Genomic DNA, 19,205 nt, shown 5'->3' on the forward strand with positions numbered 1-19,205 from the left:
GAAGGGTGCAACAATGAATGAATGGAATTCCAAAATCTCTGTAGATATTCATTGAAATGAAAAATAAACAACCTAAATTTTTAAAAAAAAGTAGCTTTCGGAGGAGGGGGTGGGCAGCGAGAAAAGTGCAACAACGAATGACTGGAAACCCTAAGTTTCTAAACTTTGATTAAAATTAATAAAAAATTAAAAAAAACATTTTTTTAAAAAAAAGCAGCTTTGAGCACTCGCTGCGGGCACAGCCTGTGTCCCAGTGGAAGATACCACTCCCTCTTCCTCTGGTTCCCAGAGGCCAGGAGGAGCTCCTGAAGGGGGACATCCCTGGTTCTGTGGGTCACTGTGTGGGCGGACAGTCGCAGAGGCTGGAGGATGGTGGAGCTGCCCTGAACTCAGTAAGGAAGCAAGCCTTCCTCCAGAGGAAGTGAAATGTGTAGGCAGAATAGGGGTCAAATTTCTCAAAGAAGGAAGTTGCCTTTTGAAAAGCATCCTGAATTAGATCCTCTGAGCCTGTGGACAGAGGCCTGAGCCTGAGCTTAAGCCAGCCCCTACCCCGCCTTGCCTCAATTTCCTCTTCTGGTCAAAAGGTCTGTGAGAATAGGCCTGGCTCAGTTGGTGTCTGAGAGCATCTGTTCTCCTGCAGGGCCTCTTCCTGGCCTCGGACGTGCAGCAGCTGCGCCAGGCCATTGAGGAATGCAAGCAGGTGATACTGGAGCTGCCTGAGCAGTCAGAGAAGCAGAAAGATGCTGTGGTTCGGCTCATCCACTTGCGATTGAAGCTCCAGGAGCTGAAGGTGGGTGCTGGCTGTCCCTGCCTCTCACAGGGCCCTTGTCTTCTTCTGGTCTCTGAGGGCCTTACCGGAGATGAAAGGTAAAGACCCTTTACTCCATGTTCCAGCAATTTCTGTATCAATTATCATAGACCTGCCTGGTTGCAAAAGACTGAAAATAAACTTTATGTCAGCATAAGCCGACTTGGTAGCATACAGAGCTGTGTTTGGCCTGTGCTCAGGCAAACCCCAGGGACCATGGGAGCTGCAGAGACATTTTATCTGCTCTGCAAATGGGAGCTTGCATTCTAGTGGTTAAAAAGGAGCCTCAGGCTGACACTCACTGGCTAATCACGGGTCACTTGTCTACCCATAAACCAGTCCTGGTGACTGCCCAGTGAGTTATGTGTCCACCCCTCAATCAATCACTGACCAATTGGCTGGGCCTGGGCCATATGCCTATCTACTGGACCTAAGAGGTAGGGCAATCATACCTTAAACCATCTGACCCAGAGTGGGAGTTTTCTAGAGGCATCAGCAGATGGGAGTTAGATGCTAGAGTCAGAAAACTGCTGGTGCCTCAACACAGGCTTCAAGTGGTGCACTCCTTCAACTGACAGCTGCCATCTCTGCACTGGCAAGGCTTCTGGGGACTCTGAAGGTACGATATTCATTAGGATATGGGCAGGCCATGGTAACAGGTCATCCCAGAGTGTATCACTTAAAATTTTCCTTCGTCTACTCTCATTACCCCAGTTACTGTGTCAATCCATCTCTTCTGGGGTCTTCCTCTCCTGCACTGGCCCTCCACCCTTCCGAGCATGATGTCCTTATCCAAGGACTGGTCCCTCTTGGCCACCTGCTCAAAGTATGTCAGGTGGACTTAAATCCTTGCCTCCAAGGAGAAACTTGATTTCACCCTCTTCAAGACAGACCTGTTTATTCTCTCAGCAGTCCATGGTATGTCCAAGACTTTTCTCTAGCACCACAGTCAGAGCATCAATTCTTCTTACTATTATTAAAAAACTAAAGAAAAATTTGCACTGTCGTGAGAAGAAAGGGAGATGGGAGTACAAATTAGTAAATAAGAGACAATAAGATAAGAGAGTAAGAAGGTTGAAGGACAAGACAATGTACAATAAAGGGATAATCAGCACAGTATCCCTAAAGAGAGAAGATGCAGTTAGATAAGTAGTGACGGATGTCAGAATTGCAGGGAGGAAGTGGGGTTAAGTGGAATTACAATGGGGGAATTATAACTAATAGTATAAAAATAATGTGAATGAAAAATTAATTTGTTTTGTAAACTTTCACTCAAATTACATTATAAAAGAATAGACTCAGCTGAAAAGAAATAAGTAACAGTCAGGCTCACTGGTAACCCTACAGGACCCCAACGAGGACGAGCCCAACATCCGAGTCCTCCTGGAACATCGCTTCTACAAGGAGAAGAGCAAGAGCGTCAAGCAGACCTGTGACAAGTGTAACACCATCATTTGGGGGCTCATCCAGACCTGGTACACCTGCACAGGTGAGCTGGCCATCCAGATCTGCTGCCACTGGGGGTGTGACCTGGGGGGTCCTCAGGCCTCTCCTCCTGTGTCCACCCTGTGTCTACTCTGCTCTAATGACGTTCTGCACTTTGACTGGTCCTGACCTCCTGGGCTGTGCTGGGTGCACCATAGTGAAGGAGGCCAAATGGCTTGTCTGCATGGAACTCACAGGCTAGATCTCACTGCCCAGCATGGGAACTCTTAGCCACGTGTGACTATTCAAATATAAATGAAACTAACCTACTGCTGTTGAATGGATTCCAACTCATAGCAGCCTTCTGGGGCAGCACTGCCCAGGGGGCTTCGAGGCTGCAAGTCTTTCTGGAAGCACACTGCCTCATCTTTCCTAAAGACTGGACTGAAGTGGGGGTAGAGGTGGAAGAGGATGATGACATTTGAAGGGCACCTGGGCTGCAGTAATCCAGACGATCACGACCATCTGTATCCGGGGTGGCATAGGGCGTGAGGAAACTGCAGCTCCCATTTAAGACACCACTAGAGCTTTAGGCTAAGGGGGTGGGGAGATGGGGAGACTGGATGGTGGATGAACAGAAGTGGTTTCAGTCTGGAGAAGGGGCTTCATCCTGGTTGGCTGCCTGGCCAGCGGTCCAGGTAAACTGGCAAGTGGGCCCTGATGTCTAGAGCTGAAGGAGCAGTCTGCTACTCCTTTCCCTAGAGGCTGCAGGGTTTGAAGGGTGGACACCTGTATCAGGAGGGAAGGGAGCACACTCCAGCTGGCCTAGCTGTGGCCTGCAGCAGGGGCCTGGCAGCTGAAGGTGAGCCTGGGCAGCACGGTGTCCCTTCCACTTCTGAGGGCTGCATGCTCCTCCCCCAGGGTGTTACTATCGCTGTCACAGCAAGTGCCTGAACCTCATCTCCAAGCCCTGTGTCCGCTCCAAAGTCAGCCACCAGGCCGAGTATGAGCTGAACATCTGCCCAGAGACGGGTCTGGACAGCCAGGACTACCGCTGCGCCGAGTGCAGGGCGCCCATCTCTTTGCGTGAGGCCACAGGCAGCAGGCAGCTGGGGGGGGGGCAGTGTGAGAGGCATGGGGTCCCCCAAATCAGAACTCATAGATACTTAGAGTGTCCCTGAGTTTAGCCTCAGTTCTACGCAAGGGGTCAAATTGGCCACCTTAGCATCATGGTCAAGGAAACTTACTTCAGAAATTCACTGGGCAGGGCTAGACCACCATAATCTTGTGGGCATTCTTCTCCTAACCTTCCTGGTGATTGGAAGGGAATCCCTAGCACTTGGGCCAGCCCTAGCCACCTCCTGCCCCAGATTTACTGATCCTAACATATGTACTCCATTGGTCCTGGGATAGGCCTGCTATTATCCCATTTTACTGATGACAAAACCAAGGTCCAGAGATGCAGGACTAGTTGGGTGAGGAAGATGAAGGTTTCATGTTGGTGCAGTGCACTACAGTGAACTCTGAAGAAAGGCCATGGGTGTGATGGGACCCACACTGGACCTCTGCTGCCATACCTCAGCCCTGTCACTGCCCTCTGCAGGAGGCGTGCCCAGTGAGGCCCGGCAGTGTGACTACACGGGACAGTACTACTGCAGCCACTGCCACTGGAATGACCTGGCTGTCATCCCTGCACGTGTCATCCACAACTGGGACTTTGAGCCCCGGAAGGTGAGGCCACTGCATAGGTGGAGGTAGGGGGAATGGTCATGAACAGGGTCCGGGCCCTGGACAGAGGTGTGGTGCTGGGCTGAGGGCATGGTGCTGGGCAAGGGACATGGTGCCAGGTGAAGAATGTGGTTGTGGACAGGGCCATGGTGCTGGGGGGCGGGGCCCTGGATAGGGCCATATCTGTCTAGGATGTGGCTGTGCAGCACCATGGCAGGGAAATGGGACCTGGTGAAGAATGTGGTTGTGGGCAGAGGTGTGGTCTTGAGGGCTGGACCCCGGATGGAAGGACAGAGTCCTGGGGCACAAGCACCAGCAGTGCCATTCTGTTCCCAGGTGTCCCGCTGCAGCATGCGCTACCTGGCCCTGATGGTGTCGAGGCCAGTCTTGAGGCTTCGGGAGATCAACCCTCTGCTGTTCAACTATGTGGAGGAGCTGGTGGAGATCCGGGTGAGGGAGGTTAATGGGTTGTGTGCCCTGGGGGAAGGGCACTGATGGGTGATGATGGAGCATATGCTCTGGGGGAGGGGCAATGATAGGCAGTGATGGGGGGTGTGCAATGGGAGAGGAATGGTTTTGGGGTGATGGTGTGTGCTCTAGGGGAGGGGTGGTGATAGAGGCTGGGGGCATGCTCTGAGGGAGGGGGGGCAGTAATGGGTTAGGGGCCATCAGGTGAGGGGAGATGGAGGAGAGCAGCATCGGTGGTCGTAGGGGCTCATTCCCTGTGCACTGAGCCCTGGCCGAGGGTACCCCTGTGACCATGCCCTGTGCCCTGCACCCCATGCTCTTTGCCCTGCACTATGTACCTTGTCTGAGGGCACCCTATGGCCATGCATCACAGCGCCCTCCCTGTAGCCTGTGTCCCACGTCTGGTGTCTTGCTCCTTGGCTAAGGGTACCCATGTCCTTCTTGCGGCAGAAGCTACGCCAGGACATCCTGCTAATGAAGCCTTACTTCATCACCTGCAAGGAGGCCATGGAGTCACGCTTGCTCTTACAGGTCAGGTGGCCAAGGGGCCAGCAGAGAGGCTGGGGACCAGGGTACCCCAATAGATCAGCTACAAGCAGAGAATGATGGCAGGTATCCAAGCCACAAAGATATTCTTAGGTGAACAAGTGTTTTCCATACAACCCTTATGGGACTCTGTGATTTGCACAGCTATCCTGAGCCGAGGTAACCACAGGTCAGATTTTTCAAAGTCATCTATTTATTTATCCATCTGAGAAGCAGTGACTGAATACCTGCTGTATGCAGACATTGCACTTGCCCTTGGGGAGCAGTGGACAAAGCAGGAAGCAGGTGGGGGTTGCAGTCTGGGGCAGCAGGCATGATTGGAGGTGATGGCTCTGCAAAAATGGGGGGAAGTGTCTGAAGCACGAGTTGATCACTGTGGCTGGTGTCCACTGGATGGCAGGGCAGGTGGTGTGGGCTTCATATTCATGGGGAAGCATGGTCATGCCCCTTCTTGGGCTCCAGGATTCTGTCTGGGGGCTGCACAGTTACAGTACCACTTGGAGTTTTCATGAGCACTCCTGGGTCCTGGAGGTCAGTGATCAGGCATTAGTGGATGGGGCATGGCCTGGGGCCTGTGCCCATCTGATGTGGGGACACGCTTTGCTGATATGTAGGTACCCTGGTGAGTGCCCCATGGGAGTGGGGGTAGCCTAGTGATGACCTGGAGCCTGGCATCATTGGTACATAGACATCCTGGGACATGACATAGGATGTCCCCCATGGGTATGGGACACCTGGGCTGTGCTTGGCTTGTGGGGGCCTCATGGCTATGTGGGTGTGGCCTCATGATCCTGGGCTTTGACAGCTCCAGGACCGGCAGCATTTTGTGGAAAATGATGAGATGTACTCGGTCCAGGACCTGGTGGACGTGCATGTGGGCCGTCTCAGCTGCTCATTGACAGAGATCCACACTCTCTTTGCCAAGCACATCAAGCTGGACTGTGAGGTGGGCCCCGTTGGGGTGTCGCAGGTCTCATCCATGGAGGGGGGGAGTGGCACGGTGATCCCTGAGCTTGCCCTCACCGTGACTCCCTCTCCCAGCGGTGCCAGGCCAAGGGCTTCGTGTGTGAACTCTGCAGAGAAGGGGATGTGTTGTTCCCCTTTGACAGCCACACTTCCGTGTGCACTGACTGCTCAGCTGTCTTCCACAGGTGGGTACTCACTTCCCTTCTTGGAGTCTCACCTACAGGGTAGGAGTGGGACAACATGCACACCTCGACTTCCCAAGCCCTTTGCTGGGGTTGTCTGTGGATAAATTAAAGGTTCTTTAAGGAGTTGTGGAGTTTAAAGAGGGGGCACCACAGCCCAGACCTGTCTTGGATGGCCTCTTGACTCCCAGCTTGGCCAGGAACATGTCTGTTTGTCAGGGTTAGATCTAGAAGATTACTGGATCAATGACTTTTTTCAGAGCTTCTTGGGCCAAAAGAAATACCTACTACCTTCATGTATTAAGCACATAGATCAAACGTAGTAAGTCATCTGTTAAAAAAAATTTAGTGGCTGTTTGAAAAGTGACACAAAAATTGGAAGAAAAACAGCACTTTTACTCCTAAGCACAGTTACTATGGGTGCGTTCTGTTGTTGTTCTTGTTATGTGGAGTTGAGGTGCCTGCAACTCATAGAGACCTAAGTACAGCAACTCTTGAGTCCTGCCCTATCCTGATCCAGTCTCACTGACGGCGACACACCTGCTCACATTACCCTGCTTACTGTATCAATCCATCTCATCCTCTCCTGTGCTGTCCTTCCACCCTTCCAAGCATGATGTCCTTCTCCCTTCTGACCTCATGCCAAACAGCTTCAAAAATCCTAAAACTTGGTTTCCACCTCTCCAAGACAGATTTATTGGTTTTCCTGGCAGTCAACGGTATGTTCTCCAGACTCTTCTCCCACACCATAACTCAAAGGCATCAATTCTTCTGTCATTCTTAGTCATTATCCAGCTTTCTGATGCATAGCAAGTAATTGCAAAGACTATGGCCTGGATCAGGCACACCTTAGTCTCTAGAATGACATTGTTGCTTCTCAGTACTCTGGAGAGGTCCCTGACAGCACATTTTCCCAATGCAATGATTTCTTGACTGCTGATGCCAAGAGTGTCGATTGTGGACCCAAGCAAGCTGTAATTATTAACACCGTCACACAGTGGGCTATATAAACCTTCTTGAAGCCAGGGTCACCATCTGCTCCTGTCCTGTCTCACTAGTTTTTGCATGGTGTTTGCTGTTTATTGTGGCAACTTTAAAAATGCCAGGTATGATGAAAGGAAAGGACTGAAGTAAAATTCAGCAATGGAAAGGCACTTCACCTAGGTAGTTATTCCAGACAGTCTGTCGGAGCCCACCATATCATTTCAAAATTCAGTCTGTCAGCCACCTGGAAGTTTATGTAACTGGGTCACCCACTCCTGAGCCTCAGTATCTTTGTCTGTAGAAGGATGATGGGACGTCAGGTGGATATCAGGTGGTGAGGCTTGGCAATCCCATTGATGGGAGAGTCCCCTTTCTAAAGTCAGAACTCTGACCCAGTCTTTTTCTGCAGGGACTGCTACTATGACAACTCGACCACATGCCCAAAGTGTGCTCGCCTGACTCTGCGTAAGCAGTCACTCTTCCAGGATCCAGGCCTCGGCATGGATGGCTAGGCTGCAGGCAGCCGGGGGCAGGCCAACGCTCAGGTCCAGGTGCATCCTGTAGACCCTGGATCCATGCCTGCTGGGCCCAAGGATGAGCCAGCCACCTTAACGGGGGGACCATTGTCTGGGGCCTACTGGGCTTGAGACTCTGGTGGGTTGTGGCATGTGGAGGGCTTCTCAGCTCCCCATGGCAAAGAGCCCTCTGTCCTCTGGGCCAGGCTGACATACCAGAGAGCCACCAGGGATGTCAGTTCCCAGCAGCGTAGACTTCCTCAGGCCTGCGTTTCCCCTGCAGGAGAGGTGTGGGTTATGCCCAGAGACTTCCTCTTGCTGCTATCACTTCAACCCCTCATGTCACTGAGGGCGTCTGGGGGCCCCTGGATGAAACCTCCTTGCAGACCTTCCTCGCAGGCTGAGGGCATCAGGGGCTCTGTCCAACAGGGAGAGGAGAAATCTTGGAGTCTTTCTGCTGCAGACTGGCCATGCTCTTCCATCCTCCAGGCTGGTTAGTGAGGTCTCGCTGCAGGGCGCCTCAGCCTCAGGTGTGGTGTTGAGGCAGATTAGGCAAGCGAGGCTTACAACAGCTCCTGGGTTCCTTCTCAGGGCCAGTTTGTCACATGTGGCAGAGCTGCTGTTGCAGTGCCTGCGAGGGCTCTGGTGCTCCACTCTGGCCAATGGGGACTTTGGGGCACTGGGACTTGGAGCATCAATTGGAGCGATCCCCAGGGAAAGACAGAGTGTGGGGGTCTTGAATCTATGTGACGAAGGCTGCACCTCAGGCCACACTTCACCACCCTTTTCACCTGAGTGGGAGCTGTGTTGTGCTGGGCATTCCACAGAACTGTGCACTTTATAGCCTACTGTCCAGGGCATGGCTGAACGGCAGGACATTTGGGACCTTCAGGAAGCACGGCTGTCTATGCTGGCTCTTCTACACTGCCCTCCTACCTTGGACTGGCTGCTGGAGCACAGTGGACACTGAGGCAGCAAGTCAAGGATGTGGTGGTGAGAGGCTCCACCTGGATGGGGAAGCTTGGTGGTGGTACTTTGGCAGCCTGGCAATCAGTTTGGTGGACAATGGGAGTGGTTACTCAACTGCGGTGTCACTGACCTCTCCCCATCAGAAAGGAAGAACCGGGTGTGACAGCTCCCACACCTTGACAAGGCCCTGTGAACCAGACAAGTTCTGCACATTCCTACTCATTCTCTGCTGCATCACAGCTGTGCCATTACGTCTCCCTGTGGTCCAAGTCACAGTCTCTGAGCCCCAGGAAATGTTGGGGTATTGGCAACTGTTGGGTGGGGTTGGTTTTATTTGGACCTCTTTGCCTCACCTTTATTTGGACCCTTCCACCAGTACACTTCTTCCCCTCCTGCTCTTTCTGGCTGATGGTCTTCAAACAGAATTGTGCATAAGAACTTTGCAAGAGTCCATAGTGAGGTGGGGGAAAAGCAGCAGGAGTGTGGTCCCCATCACCTGAGGGGGCCCCACAGGTGGGCCAGGCCTGCTGGTGAGCACTCAGTTGTCCCGGTGCCCCATCTGGCCATTAAATACCTGTTCTGTAGCCGCTGTATGCTGGGTTGGGGCAGGGCACAGCTCACAGGCGTGGGTCCATGGGAAGAAGTACACAGGCTAGCAGCATCTGACGTGATGTGTACCTGAGGAAGTTAGGCAATTTCTCCCAGTTCTCTTTTTGCAGACTGGTGACTTCCTAATGGGGTTCCTAAGTAGTAAACATGCAGTAAATGGGAGCTGTGTTTTTTTCCTGCATTCTCCAAGTACAATTGTCTCAATAACTGTCTCAGTCCACCAGTGATGTTATAACATAAGGGATCTTACACAAACAAATTTATTCTTTGAGTTTGTTGTTCTCCTGTGAGATAAAGTGTTACAGGCCACATGCCAGGGTAACTCCCCTCCTGAGATCAGGACTTTGATGGGATTAAGGGTGTTGATCCCAGCGACTGCTTGGCCTATCATGAGGGAGCACTACCTATTGCACACTTTAGTGGGTATGATTCCACCCAAGATAATAACCAGTGGAAATTGGCTGACCACCTACCTCACTCCAAGGCTTTTTGAACCTCAGGTCAGTTTCTTTTTGAATGGGGATATTAATGGGTGGCCTTTGGGTAGACTAGGTGTGTGTGTGAGTGGGATCTCAGATGGGCTGTGACCCAGAAAAAATCAATCTGTAGAAGGTGTTACCCACATCCGAGGATTAGGTGGATGGGTGCCATGTGGGCAGAGGCTGTTCCTGCCAGGGACTCACAGAAGGTGGCTACAGTAGCAGGACGATGTGGGTATCCAAATGCAGACAGGACAGCTAGCACTGTGCCTTGCATGTTGAATGGAGAGTGTGGCCACCTGCCCTTTTAAAGGTATGTAATAGTTATTTTAACTTTATACTGGAGAATTTATAGAAGTTGCCCCCCCAAAAAAAAATCCCGATTTTCCAGATTCCCTAAGTGCAGCCATTTTGCCACATTAGTTTATTCTCTCTCTATACCCAAGGCTTTTTGAACCATTTGGTGGTAAGCTGCAGAGATGAAGCCCCTCTCTAAGCACTCATGTGCAACATTCCTGCAGAAGGCCTGCTCCAATTTCTCCAATTGTCCTAATAGCATCTTTTTCTAAGTATTTCCTCTTGTACCTTCTGCCCCCACCCGCCAAACAACCTAGACAACACAACAGTCAACTGTCATCCCTCCATCCACTTTTAACCCAGAGGAGTGTGTAGCATGAACATTCCTCAAATTGCAGGTTAACTATTTTAAGAATGGCTCCCTAATTGTGTGTCTCAGGATAGACTTTGAGTGTGCACTTGGTGGGAATTGCACAGAGGTGACAGCATCTCAGTGCATGACACCAGGAGCCACACAATGTCAGTCTGTCACATGGAGATACCATTTGGTCACGTGGGTGTCCTATCACATTTCTCCACTGTAAAATAACCATGTAAAACCCATTGTCATTGATTCTGACTCACTAATATTTCATACTTCATTAGCATCTTGTGGGAAGAGACTTCAAGTCCACGTAAATATTCAGTGATTCCTAAGATTCCACCCACTGGCATGGGTGACAGTTGTAACACATGGATGGTTGATACCTTTTTTTAAAAAAGTTTTTCTTTATTTTATTATTTTTGTGTGTGTACCGTCAAATCAGATCTGACTGGTACAGGAGGAGATTGCCCCTCCTCCTCCAGCAGAGCATCTGGTGGATTCAAACTGCATGCCTCTGGGATTGCAGTGCAGCTTCTTGCCACTAGGCCACCAGAGCTCCCTGGTTTATACTCTTACTGAGTTTGTCCTCTGATCAAAATGTCAGAGATCTTTGCCAGTAAGAACTGACTGTCTGTGTCCTTTTGACATGTGCCTATCATTCTATAAGCACTCTTAACCTGGCATAGTAGGACATTTCAATCTCGTCTCCTTTTCCAGTCCCGGCGCGGACCCCCTTCTTGAAGAACAGTCCTAGGTGTGCTCACTGTTACTGGGGCATCACTCTCAGCAGTCAGAGCTATAACCCCACAGATCTAGTTCTCTGGTTGTTATCAAGTGCCGCTGTGCCAACAATTAATTCATAGCAACCCTATGAACAACAAATCTGAACCTTGGCCTATCCTGTGCCATCTTCATGATATCTGTCATGTTTAATATACTTTCTCTGGCTACAACTACATTAAAAATAAACCCATGAGGGCACAATGCTGTTATATGCTGCTGAGACAGAACCAAGTTATAACTGTCCATCTAGCAGGTTTTCAGTGGCTGTAAATCACATAGAAACTGCTCATCTTTCTCCCAAAGAGCAGCTAGTAGGTTTGGCTTTCAGCTGACAGTGCAACTATTTACCGCTTAACCATCTTAATCCCAACAGTGGTTAAGTACTGTTGAATAGAGGTCGACTCATAGTGACCTTATGAACAACACATCTGAACCATCCTCATCTCTGATCACTTGGTTCCATTGATGTAGTCACTGTGTCCAACTCATTCTCAGCGGTACCTCCAATTTAAATCTAACACCACAGGTTCATTCCATTATTCCCTTTTTCGTATAGTTACCTTCCTTACAAGAAAAGAAACTGGCTCTGTTACTAACCAAACATTTAATTAGCTATTCAGTCCAACAACACAAGCAAGGTTTTTTCAGAAGAGCTAAGCTGTGCCTCTGTGGAAAAGAAGCCTACCAGCCATGGTTCAACAGATGTTTAGGCTTTTTGCCCCGCTTCTATCAAGTTAGCCTGAGGGCATACAGTCAAACTATAGTGTTCCAATGTGATGTACTGTACACATCTCACCCTTCCCTGTGGGGTTATCCATCCCACATGTTGCTCAGGCACTGCAGTCAGATTTACGGTGCTCCTGTGATGCCTGCATGCTTTATGTGTAAATGTCTAACATACTGACATGATTTCAAAGTCAGAATTTTCCAGACGTATGCAAGAGGGGGCATCCTCTCTTGCCACCTCCCCTCCTGCAACTGATCTCATCAGCCTCTGGTTTCTCCTTCCTGTGCTCCTTTTTCATTCTTTTAATTTTATACAGTGAATTATGTATTCAATGGCAAATACTAATTTTAAAAAAAACAAAGTGACTCTACACTTGGCCTTCCCCTCAAAATTGACTACATCAGTGGAAAGACGTTGGAAAAACTCTGTATCACCAGTCAAAACCAGGTCAAGGACTGACTCTAAACTACTCATGTTAAGTGTCGTCGAGTCGTAGGCTACTCATAGCAACCCTATGAACCAAAGTCCTCAACACTTGCGTGCGTGACTTTTATCCTTTCTCCAGGTTCATAAGGTTTCCGGAGGCAAGCTACTTATGGAAGTGGATGCCACTCCTGCTTCCAAGCTTATTTCAACCAGGGAGTACCACCAAACACCGTCCACCATGGGTAACCATTATCGCATTTGACACATTGGTGTCACCGTGTTCAGCTTTATAGTGACCACAGGTTACCTATGTATGGTAAGTGGACACTCCAGGGCTATACAACCTAGAAGACTGTTTGAACAAAAACAATGAAAAACGGGCCTTAGGACCAGGGATTAGTCACCCACCTTTGGGTTGGTAGCATCGCTATAGGTCCACTAGGCCAAATGGTCTCTTTCTGGGTTGTTAAGTGCCGTTGAATTGTAGGCGACTCATAGTGATCCTATGAATGAAAGTCCTTGACACTTGCATGACTTTCATTCTTTCTCCAGGTTCGTAGGGTTTCCAGAGGCAAAGTATTTACAGAGTGGATGCCACTCCTGCTCCCAAGCTTGTCTCTACTCATATACAAATTAAAATTGAAGGTGAAAGAAATGAAAATAAGTCCACAAGAACACCATGACTTGAGTCAGGTGCACCCTCTCTTTAAAGGCCATCTCTGCCCTTTAAAGTTCTTGATAGGGCCTTTGATTTCTCAACTGGTGCCTGTGCTCCCTTTTGTACAAATGAACAAGATGTTTTATTTTTCCTTGGCCCCCCCCAGCCCCATACTTTTTTGCATATTGTGGTGTGTTGTTTTTTTTTCTTCACTTAGCAGTGTGTCCTGGAAATAACACCCTATTAAGTTCAGAGTTCTTCCTCATTGTCGACTATCACTAGAAAACAACTTGGAAGCAACTGTAATACTTTTTGTTAATAGCTAACCTGGTAAATGAGAAGCAGGATCTGTTCCTTCAGTGTGTATTTCTGAAGTTGTCATTGAGGCTGGATATCTTCATATGTTTAAAGGCCTTAATTATGAATTATTTCTTGCCCACTTTTCTATTGTGTGTTTGGTCTTTCCCCCTCTTAATTCTTAAGAGTTCTTTACATATTAGTGATATTAATCTGTCATCTGTGTTGCAAATATTTTCTTCCAATGTATCAATTGTCTTTTCAATGTGTTATGTATTCTTTTCCATGCTTTTTGCATTTTAAGAGGGTCAAATTGATATTCATTCTCTTTTCATTGCATCTAGACTTCAATGGTTGGAAAATGCCTATCCTTTTTAACCCAACACCCAGGTTATAAAGTAAATCACCTTTGCTCTCTAGTGTGGGTGTCTAGGGGTATAGTTTTATTTTTCACATTGAGATGCTGATCCATTTGGAGGGTGCTGTGAGGTAGGGTTCAATTTTATTTTTTAAATGGATGAACCAGTTGTTCCACATTATAATTTATTTTTGCCCAGTGTTTTGAGTTATCACCTCTATCATCAACTTGGGGTAATTTCTGGACTCCCTGTTCTTTCCCACAGGTCCAATTATTCATGCATCAGAGTCACATGCTTTCACAACAGGGACTGCAGAGCATGGGAGCTCTGGTGGCCTAGTGGGTAAGGACTTGCACTGCCAACCCAAAGGTGGGTGGTTCAAATCCACTAGCTGTTCCTGGGGAGAAAAACTGGAAATGTCCTCCCATATGATTTACAGTTTTTGAAAACCTGAAGGGTCAGCTGAGTTGGTTCTGACTAGGTGATACACAACAACTTCTGGGGTCAGTCCTTCCTCTGTAGCTTTTATAAAAAACATTTTCCTGGTCATCCTTAAATGACATTTTAAGGACAAAATGTATCACTCTCAAGTGCCAAAATAAAAAAGACTAAAGCACAGTTCTGGACATAGAAAGGTTTGCCTGCACCTCATCTGTCGAGGTTACCTGGGTTAATCCTAACTCTTGGTTACATACATTGTAAAGTGGCCTAAGACAGCTGCTTTGAACGCCGCTTCTTCTCATTGTACAGTTCCCTATAGCAGTATATGGCCTTGTTGATTGCTCTGGAGACTTGCTGCTTCCATTCATCATCAGAGCTGTTACTGGTAAGAATCTTCAAGCCAGCTTCGAAGTGCGAGAAGGCCACTGAGAGAGCTTCTGTGGTCAACTGCCGCAGAGCAGGGGAGGCATCCTCACCAGCTTCCTCTCCTGCAGCCCACCCCTGTTGCAGCTGCATCAACTCCTGATTTGAGAGATCGTCTTCATGAGACTGCAGCAACCGGCCCAGATCAGCATCTGTGACCTCCTCACAGGCCACATTCCTGGCAAGGGTCATAATGTCTTGTCGAAGCTGTGTAATGTTGTCTGTCCGGGGAAGACTGTGGCACTGAACACACTCTGGCCAAATCTTCTTCCACAAACTGTTCATTGTTACAGGTTTGAGCGCCTCCCAAGCGACCACAATGTTGTCCACAGCATCCATGATACTGTAGTTCCTCCAAAACTCCCTGACTGTAGCCTTATCCTCTCCATCTGTTGCTTCCAGGATGTGCTCAAAAGTCCTTCTCAGGTAATGAGCTTTGAAGATGGAGGTCACACCTTGACCCATGGGCTGAATCAGGTCGGCTGTAGTGTCATGAAGATACTCTACTCTTACATGAGCAGACAGGTCACTCAGATTCACTGGGTGGCATGGTGCTCCATCCAGGATGAGCAGTGCTTTGTTGGTGAGATTATTTTGAGCACAGTACTTCTCAACAGCAGGGCAAAAAAAGTACGTGAACCATTCATGAAAGATGGCCCTGGTAGCCCAAGCCTTTTTGTCTGAGCGCCAGATGACAGGCAGGTTGGGCTTGGAGTAACCCTTCAAAGCTGCAGGATTTTCTGAGTGGTACACCAGTAGGGGCTTTAGCTTGAAGTCCCCAGCAGCATTGCCCCCTAGGAGCAGCATCAAGCGATCTCTGGATGATTTAAACCCTGGTTGAGCTTTCTCCTCCGCAGAAAGAAACATTCCTTCCGGCAGCCTTTTCCAATAAAGCCCCGTCTCATCTACATTAAAGACTTGCCAGGGGGTGTACTCACCTTCTTCAATGATGCTTTTCAGCATTTCTAGGTATGTGTCCACGTTGCCCCCAGGAGGAGTGGTGTTCATCTTGAAGTGCGGTAAACAATGGCGCTCCTTGAACCTAACAAACCATCCTTTACTTGCACTGAATTTCTCCATTTGCGAGCTTTCGCCTTGTTCACGCTGTAAGTCGTCAAACAAGCTCTTGGCTTTCTCCTGAATGATGGCGACGCTCAGCGGCACATTGCGCTGGCTCTGGTCTTCGAGCCAGACACTCAACAGCCTCTCCATGTTCTCCATCACTGCACTGCGGTGGTGAGTCAGCCGGGAGGCTCTCAAGGGTGTAGTTATTTGCGAACTCGCTTTGATTTTTTCTTTATTGTCTCGGATGGTCGCCACTGTGGAGACTGCGAGCCCTAAGGTCTTCGCGATTTGGCTGAGTTTCTCGCCCGCTTCGAATCGTCTTAAAACTTCTAATTTGATGTCAAGGGTGATTGCCTTCCGTTCCCTTTTGGCACCTGGGATAGCAGTCGCATTGAGTGGCCTTTTCCCTGGCATCTTTGCTTCCAAAACGTAACAGCTGTATACAGTACTCTAAACGAAAACAAGCCTGTGACCACCCTGGCAGAATCTGGAAAATGCAATTTAAGAAGCGATGGGCGATGGCCTTGCAGAGGTAGGAGGGCACCAAAGGCCTGCCAAGAATCGGCTGCAGCGTGCACCTCTGACGTCCAAATTTACAGACAGCACGGCCGCAAGCCCATCAAAATCAGCAAGGGTTATTGTGGCTCTCAAGGACCAAAAGGTAATTCGAAAAGGGGCTCAATGCGGCATGGCATATACTGAATCGGTTCCTCTGCTCATCAAGTGTAACAGAAGATCTATGTAGGTTGGCTGCCGAGTGACGATGGACAGCTTCAGCAGCACTCAAGCCTGGGGTTGGGGTGGTGCAGGAAAGAGCGAATCACTTTTGTGAGCCGCTTTCCATGAAGGACCCCGGAAGTAGGTATCCCTGGGTACGCCCAACTTCTAAATTACTCTAGGGCTGGTTAACTCTTTAAAAATCAGTCTCCCGGTTTTCTGAGCTGAGGCGTCTAGACAAGGTAAGGTGGCACTATGCTTAACCCCTTAAAGAGAGTCAGGCCTTGAAGTAGACACCTAGCCAGAAGTCCCGAGCATGCGCATAGCCACCGGCGACCGCGCCGTCTCTGGTCCTGCGCATGCGCTTGCACGAGGGGCGCGAAGCCGTGGTGGGGGGGATGTTGCACCGGCTGGCTGCGGCGGTCGGCAGTCAGGCGGTGGCCAGGACGGTCGCGGTGCTCAGGCGATGTGGTGGTGGCCTAGGAGGTGGCAAGACGGCAGGGCCAGGCGTGAGGGCTCTCGGCACGACCTGGAATGTGAGCTGGGGTGTGCCGCCGGCCGGTTCCAGGAAGCGGGGGCGGGCCTAACAGCGCTCGACTCGGCGGTGACGTGATCGCAGTGCGCCCAGTGCGCCAGCCGGCTCGGGGAGCCAACTGGCGGGTTGTCCAGGATCTGGTCTGAGCTGCCCAGTGCTGGCCCAAACCCGGCAGCTAAGACTGGCTAATTCCCTGACCTGAACTCGCTTGTCGGCCCCTCTGCGTCAGTCCCTCTCTTTCCCGTCTCTAACCGTTTGCCCACTACCCTCAACCGGAGTCAGATTACCGCCCCTTCAGATAGGCTGACATGAGCAATAAGCCTTCGAGTCCTGCCCCACCGCTAATTTACCAGATTTTCTCTATCGACTCGATTCAGCTTCAAGTCTTAGTTTACATTGGTGCTCAGCGGTGGTAGAAGTGTGCTACGTCTTAGACTGCTAACCGAAAGGTGGGCAGTTCAAATCCAGCTGCTTTACAGGGGAGCTAGGAGGCCGTCGGCTAGCGTTAAGATTTGCAATTTGGTAACCTGATGTAGAGTCAACCGAGAGTCGGAATCTACTCCACACAGTGACTAGTTTGTACCTCGCAGAGTTGTTGATGAAGATGTAAGATAAAGGATGTGAGAGTTTGTGACCTATTTGGCTTTTAGTCGGAAGGACATTGGTTGATCCCTACTAATCTGCTGATACAATTTACTTCTGGAGGGATTATGTGCCACAGGTTTTACATAGGCTATCAATTAAGTGCTATAGATATTCTTTAGGCTGTTGTTGTTAAGTGTGTTATTAGGATGTTAATTAACCATGTTATGTGCCTTCGAGTCGCTTGTGATTCATAGTGATCCTATGTACAAGAACCCTAAACCCTGCTCTATCCTGTGTCAACCTCACTGTCTCTGACACGCTCATTCCCACCACCCCAATCACAGAATCGATCCATCTCATCGAGGGTCTTCCTCTCCTGCGCTGTCCCTTCACTCTCCCAAACATGATGCCCCTCTCCAAGGACCAGTCCCTCCTTGCAACATGCCCAAAGTGTGTTAAACAAAGCTTCAGAATCCTTGACTCGAAGGAGCATTCCGGCTTTACCTTCTTCAGGACAAAACTGTTCTCCTAGTAGTCCATGGTATATTCAACACTCTTCTCCAGCACCACAGCTTGAAGGTGCCAGTTCTCTGTCATCCCTAGTCACTGTTTTATGGTGTAAAAATGTCTTATTTGCTTAATTAGGTTTCAGTACAGGTAGTGAGTATATTCCATAAAGTACTTTTAGAGGCAGAAGCTCCTCCCTTGGTCAGCTAACCCTAACACCTCGGGTAAGAAAGACCTTTTAGTTTTTTTGGCTGTTCTTTGTACAGTTCCATAGAGAATTGAGTTCCTGTTTGGAATGTACCTGTTAAGCATGTAGAGAAAGAAAGACTGCAGGTTCATGCCTCACCTGAGCTCAGGTCAAAAACATCTCCTCTGTCTTCAGAGGTGCTGACCTCCTCCCCTTTTCAGGGCCTCCAAGGAATCTACTGTCAGCAGCTGGCTCTGAGGGCTCGACTGGTGTCCTTCTCCCAGTGGCTGTGGTCACAGCCACCCAAAGGTATCTGCTCCCCCTGGAGTGCACAGGACTACAGACAGGGCTCCCAACCTGCTCTGTACTCTGTAATCCCTCCACACCTCAGCCCTGTGCCCTGCAGCCCCTCTCCTCTCTCAGAACCCAGCCCTTTTCCCTGTAGCCCCTCTCCCTCTCAGAATCTCAGCTCTGTGCCCTGTAGCCCTCCTCCCCCGAACCTCAGCATGCTCCCTCTAGTTCTTCTCCGATCCTCAGTGAAGTTGCTGCATGGATCTAGCGAAGGATGGGGACAGTCTGCATCTGCAGACACTGTGGTGTGTCGGGAGGTGGAACGGGCTGCTGTGCAGACTAGTCAGCTCTAAACACTGGCTTGTGTGCTAGATGAGGGAGGCATGTTGCCAGCCCAGCTGCCTGGCCGTGGGCAGGAGGATGACAGAGGGGAGCTTGCTCTATCACATCTCTGTCTGACCTGACTGTATATTGTGGTGGTTTAGAGTGTCATGTGTGTTGTCTTGTTCCCAAGGATTTGAGAAATACTTTAAGAGGAGTGGAAGAAGCACAGATTCAGGAAAACCAGCACCTCCTCACAAAGGTACAGAGACCAGCATGGCCCACCCTCCATGGAGTGCACACTGGGAGGTGTCTCTTAGGAGGTGGTAGTAGGTGACTTGTCTGTGTGTGAGGGCTCCCCCAGTGCTATCGGGTGCTTCTGGGGGTGTCTGTATGCTAGGGACAGGCTCTGGGTGACCCTTGCCCTGAATAGTGGTTGCTGCTCTATTTTTTTTTCCTATAATTATATTTTATTAATTTTCATACACATTTACAGAGATTTTGGGCTTCCACTCATTCATTGTTGCACTATTCTCTTTACCC

General features: G+C 49.5%; 3 protein-coding genes across 3 annotated transcripts in view; 2 read left to right on the top strand and 1 right to left on the bottom strand.

Moving 5' to 3' along the window:
* Window positions 1-7,619, top strand: part of DEF8 (differentially expressed in FDCP 8 homolog (mouse)) — a 20,059-nt gene extending 12,440 nt beyond the window's left edge. Inside the window, exons 3-11 of the mRNA XM_006902868.1 lie at window positions 641-790; window positions 2,156-2,297; window positions 3,155-3,319; window positions 3,837-3,964; window positions 4,298-4,411; window positions 4,880-4,960; window positions 5,781-5,921; window positions 6,017-6,126; window positions 7,517-7,619. Of these exons, the coding sequence (XP_006902930.1) occupies window positions 641-790; window positions 2,156-2,297; window positions 3,155-3,319; window positions 3,837-3,964; window positions 4,298-4,411; window positions 4,880-4,960; window positions 5,781-5,921; window positions 6,017-6,126; window positions 7,517-7,619 (1,134 nt within the window). The remainder of the gene's footprint in view (window positions 1-640; window positions 791-2,155; window positions 2,298-3,154; window positions 3,320-3,836; window positions 3,965-4,297; window positions 4,412-4,879; window positions 4,961-5,780; window positions 5,922-6,016; window positions 6,127-7,516) is intronic.
* Window positions 7,620-14,298: 6,679 nt separating this feature from the next.
* Window positions 14,299-15,933, bottom strand: LOC102858082 (tigger transposable element-derived protein 1-like). Its single transcript, XM_006902869.1, has one exon. It carries the CDS (start codon window positions 15,931-15,933, stop codon window positions 14,299-14,301), a length of 1,635 nt encoding a protein of 544 aa, XP_006902931.1.
* Window positions 15,934-16,595: 662 nt separating this feature from the next.
* LOC102858492 (AFG3-like protein 1-like) overlaps window positions 16,596-19,205 on the top strand; it is a 14,216-nt gene continuing 11,606 nt past the window's right edge. The window contains exon 1 of the mRNA XM_006902870.1: window positions 16,596-16,772. Coding sequence (XP_006902932.1) covers window positions 16,596-16,772 — 177 coding nt within the window. The remainder of the gene's footprint in view (window positions 16,773-19,205) is intronic.

Source organism: Elephantulus edwardii, unplaced genomic scaffold (assembly GCF_000299155.1).
Source record: "Elephantulus edwardii isolate Elephantulus edwardi_28Jun2011 unplaced genomic scaffold, EleEdw1.0 scaffold00463, whole genome shotgun sequence".
Taxonomy (NCBI): Eukaryota; Metazoa; Chordata; class Mammalia; order Macroscelidea; family Macroscelididae; genus Elephantulus; species Elephantulus edwardii.

Excerpts from the sequence above, each read along its gene's own strand:
- LOC102858082 (XM_006902869.1), bottom strand. The coding sequence starts at position 15,933 with ATGCCAGGGAAAAGGCCACTCAATGCGACTGCTATCCCAGGTGCCAAA.